The sequence below is a fragment of the Tupaia chinensis genome, unplaced genomic scaffold (genome assembly GCF_000334495.1).
Source record: "Tupaia chinensis unplaced genomic scaffold, TupChi_1.0 Scaffold145519_1, whole genome shotgun sequence".
Taxonomy (NCBI): domain Eukaryota; kingdom Metazoa; phylum Chordata; class Mammalia; order Scandentia; family Tupaiidae; genus Tupaia; species Tupaia belangeri.
Window position 1 is genome coordinate 1 of NW_006205376.1, and position 4,358 is coordinate 4,358.

At 40.5% G+C, this 4,358-nt stretch overlaps 1 protein-coding gene across 3 annotated transcripts in view; it reads right to left on the reverse strand.

Annotated features, from left to right (window-relative positions):
• Positions 1–1,473: 1,473 nt before the first annotated feature.
• SINHCAF (SIN3-HDAC complex associated factor) overlaps positions 1,474–4,358 on the reverse strand; it is a 37,409-nt gene continuing 34,524 nt past the window's right edge. For all 3 annotated transcript variants that reach the window (XM_014584057.2, XM_027768101.1, XM_027768100.1), the window contains one exon: positions 1,474–2,021. In XM_014584057.2, coding sequence (XP_014439543.1) covers positions 1,862–2,021 — 160 coding nt within the window. In that variant the 3' untranslated portion in view covers positions 1,474–1,861. The remainder of the gene's footprint in view (positions 2,022–4,358) is intronic.

A 4,358-nucleotide genomic window follows, 5' to 3' on the forward strand; every position in this document is an offset into this window, starting at 1 on the left:
CCCTAGTAAAAGTTTTGATTATAAGTATCCAGTAGTATAAAAAGTACAAAACAGATTTATAGATTTCTAATATATTAATACAAAGTGCATGACTACATACAGTAGTCCTACAGACAAAGAGAGGTGGAAGGGGGAAAGAAGACTGTGGTTGAGGTCTAGTAATAAATAAATGCAGAAGTAGAGATGATCCATATTATAGTATATTCTACCACCAATACTGCAGCCAAAATGTACAAAAAGGAAAAAAAAAAAACATTTCAAAATAACTCAGGAGGATGAGAATGGCTGGACTCTTGTGATACACCTCAGTGGCTGTGGGAGAGCCACTCAGCTCACTGCAGAAGCAGTGCAATGGTGGCTTGTGGCAGGGAAGTTTTTTTCCCAAAGAAACAGAAAACGATCAATTTAGATGAACTATAGAATCATAGGGTGCCCATAAAAAGAGGCTCACTCCTTACTGTTATACCTTCTGGTTTTCCAAATCCAGTTTAAAGATAAGCACTGAGTCCTGTTATTGTAAGACAAACAAAATGCTCTTTCCTCTCTATAATAAAAAGTCTAAACTAGTGATATTTTTCCTGAATGTACAGAAAAGAGGCCACGTGAGTGTGAGGACTTGGGTTTGGGTTCCAGTGAGAGGCTGTTGAGAACTCAGTATTCAGAATATTGCCATGTTCAGAAAACCTAACTGAAAGAAGCCAAACCAAGACCAACCCACTTAGCATTCATATATCTCTTTTCTCTTAGTAAATTTCACTTTAAATAGAGTGGGGGTGGGAGAGAGAACCAGAAACCCTAATAGGTTAAGTCAAACACCCACTCTACACAGATAAAACCTTCACAAAGGTCAACTGAAGTCATCCAGAGCTAAAACTGAATTGTGCAGATTTTCAATGAAGTCACCAAACAACTCACGTAACATAAAAAAGTCAATTATTTACACACTCAACAAGCCCTCCAAGACACGTGTGCCCGGAAGCATTAAACTTTGTTTTGTGCCACCCTGAAGACGTGCACACTTTATTTTCTAGATAGTTCGACATCTTTACTACAGTGTGCTCCCACCGCATGGCGACGCTTACCAGCCCTTCTACAGCATCTCGCCTCTCCTGTCTTGCCACTTCTCCAAGAGGAGCTCTGATTCTGCTTTAGAAGAGTCACATCAATTCATCTCTCTTATCAAGTATTAATATGAAGGGAGGTGACACAGGATACAGCATATACAGCCAAGTTCCCTCTCTGTTTGGGAATTACTTTCTCCTTGAAGGTATTTGTACCAGAAAGCTCCGTCTGCCCCACTTAATAATAATCAGTAGTACAGGTTTAAATCATCAGAACCTTGGCAAGACCTTAATATTCCAAAATTATTAACTGCCTCGGGGGCGAGTCTCTGTTACTGAGTTAACGATAACTATGTTATTATGAGGGAAAACAAGGGTAGCCAGCCATCTTAAAATGCCCCAACCAACTGCTTCTCAATATAGAAGTACTAAAACTACATACGGTTTATCATACAACAAATCCCATCTCTGTCCCCTGAAATTCCCCTAGTTTCATTCATTAGAAGGGGATTAAAAAAAAAAAAAAGACTTAAAGAGCACTTTACAGCAGCATTCAGCTTTCCTATGAAATACTCAGCATCTTAAATATTATGTACACCTCTTTTTTTCTTTTAGTAAGCTAGACACTGGCTTCAGAGTTTGTGGGACTAGGGGGGAAAGAATCCATTTCAAAACTATTCTAGAAATTGTCTTTTGGCAGAATAGCAGGTATCCAAGTGAAAAATAGGAAGGTCAGTTTGTTGTTTTATGGTCTTTTCAAAATTTAAACCACTTGTCGCTCCCTTGTACATGCGCCTCAGTCACCACTCCTGAGTGGAAATGGGCAGAGGCTCCGGGCCCTGCTCCTCCGGCTTCTCTGCAGCCGCTTTCTTGTTGCTGCAGCAAGGCTTGAACAGATGTGTGTCGATGAGGACCTCCCCAAAGCGGCCTTTATAGATAATCCCACAACAGATTTTCTGTCTAAGGGGCGGGGGGACAAAACAGAGAAAAAAATGTCATTATTAGCAAGGCAGACAAATGGGAACACAAAAAAACAAAAACCTGCTCCTCATTAAAACCAGTCCACCATGAAGTTCTACTTATACAATCTTATCACATTCCAAGTGAAAGGGCTCCTAGAATGACCCCAATTAGCTGGGAATGGGAGAAGTCCCTTAAAGGACACACTGGAATCTTCTCAAATATTAAGGGGGAAGAATGCATTTTGAGAGAGAGCAATTAGATTCAGGAGTTGCTCCTAAGTTCTTAACTATTTTCTCCCCAAGTCACCAACTCTTGAAGAAAGACATCCCCCGGGACCAGCAAGTGGCATGGTGGTTAAGGTGCTGGACACTCCCATATGGTCGACCATGGTTTGAGTCCTGGACCTGGTGGCTTGCTTTCTCTCATTCTCTCTCTCTCTCTTTCTTTCTCTGTCTCTTTGGTCAAATTAAAATAAATGAATGAATAAATAAAAATTAAAAAAATGGAAGTCCCAGATAAGTAGACTGACATAGCCGGTGGCCTTATTTTAATTAAATATTGGGGGTGATGGCATAATAGTTGCATCACTGGATTCTCAAACATTCCTGAAGCTCAAGTCCCAGACTAGATGGCTTAAAACTCATGCTGGGGGACTAATAGGTGGCATGATGGTTGAAGGACTGAACTCCCACATGGTCAACTATGGTTCAAGTCCCAGACCTGGCAGCTTACTTTCAACACTTTCTCTCTCTCTGGCTCTGTTGCTCTCTTGTCAAATTTAAAAAATAAATGATAAATAAAACTAATTATTTTTTTAAATAATTCTTTTATTAGCTTTTTTTTTTTTTGGAGAGGTTTTTGCTATAGGGCAAGTGTGCTCGTCAGAAAGAGAGAGAGACAGAAAGCGAGAAATCATTCCCCTGGGTGGGGAGGCCATGCCACAATCCCTTCTCCTCCATTCTCGTCTCAGGATCTTGGGCATGCACGCACATGCGCCTGGCGTGAGTTTAAGCCACTGGGTCCGGGACACAAACTGCAGTCAGCTACATGGGAGTCCAGTGACATAGCCATTACGCTAACTGCTGGTCCCATATTTAGCTTATTTTCTTAATATTATTTAATTTATCACTATTGTTTGCTATAGTACACATGCATTTGCCAGAGAAAGGCAGACACATACACACACACACACACACACACACACAGAGAGAGAGAGAGAGAGACAGAGAAGGAAAGTGAAAAAGCAAGCCGCCAGGTCTGGGACTCGAACTGCAGTAGGCCATGTAGGAGTTCAGTGCCCTTAACCACCATGCAACCTACTGGCCCCAAGTAAATCATTCTTCAAAATAAAGAAATGGAAAAACAGCAACAACAACAACAAACAAACAAAAAACACCTCACACCAGGTACACATGTGTGTGTGTGCCCAAAATCCTGAGAAGAGAATGAATGGAAGAGAAGGAATTTCAGTGTGGTCATAGCCCCTGGGGGGGGGTGATTTCTCACTTTCTGTCTCTCTCAAGAGCACAAGTGCCCTATAGCAAAAATCTCTCTACATACATACATACATATGGAATAGATAGAACCGGTGGCTTAAAATTCACACTGAGTGCATGTGCATGCCATGAGAGAATGGAGGGGAGGAGATTCTAGTGTGGCCATCCCCCGCGGGAGGTGATTTCTCACTTTTTGTCTCTCTGGCTAATGCACACGCCCTATAGTAAAACTCCCTCTTTATAAAACAAAAACAAAAACATACGCTTGTGTTATAAATATACATAAGGCACAAAAAAGATCAATACAACAAAAACACTAAAGGTATCATGTATTCTAAGGGAAAAGAGGGAGAAATTTCTGAGAAGCCTTACATCCCCCTTGAAACCCAAGCAAGCCACCTCATTCTCTCCTAATTTTAGATTTATCACTCCCTTGTTTCTTCATACTTCATCGATTTACATTTGTACTTCGAAACACATTGCTTAATTATCCACTGCATTTACACAAAAATCACATTGTATTTTGACTTTTTTGCTCAACATTAAGTAACTGACTCATATGGTTAGAGAGCTTAATTTAATTTTAACTTATGTATAATATTCTACCCTTTGAATGTATGTTTTATTTACCCACTGTTTGATGCATAATTTTTGTTATTTCAAACACAGCTGTGTACGTCACTTAGGTAAATTGGAACATTTTCAACATTACCCAAAATGCTTACTGTTCCAGTAAGATGGCATTTTCCTTTTAGGAACTGTCAGTGAAGGGCTGGCAGGTGGCGTGGTGGTTAAGGGTGCTATAAGGTCCCACATGGCTGACCATAGTTTGAGTCCC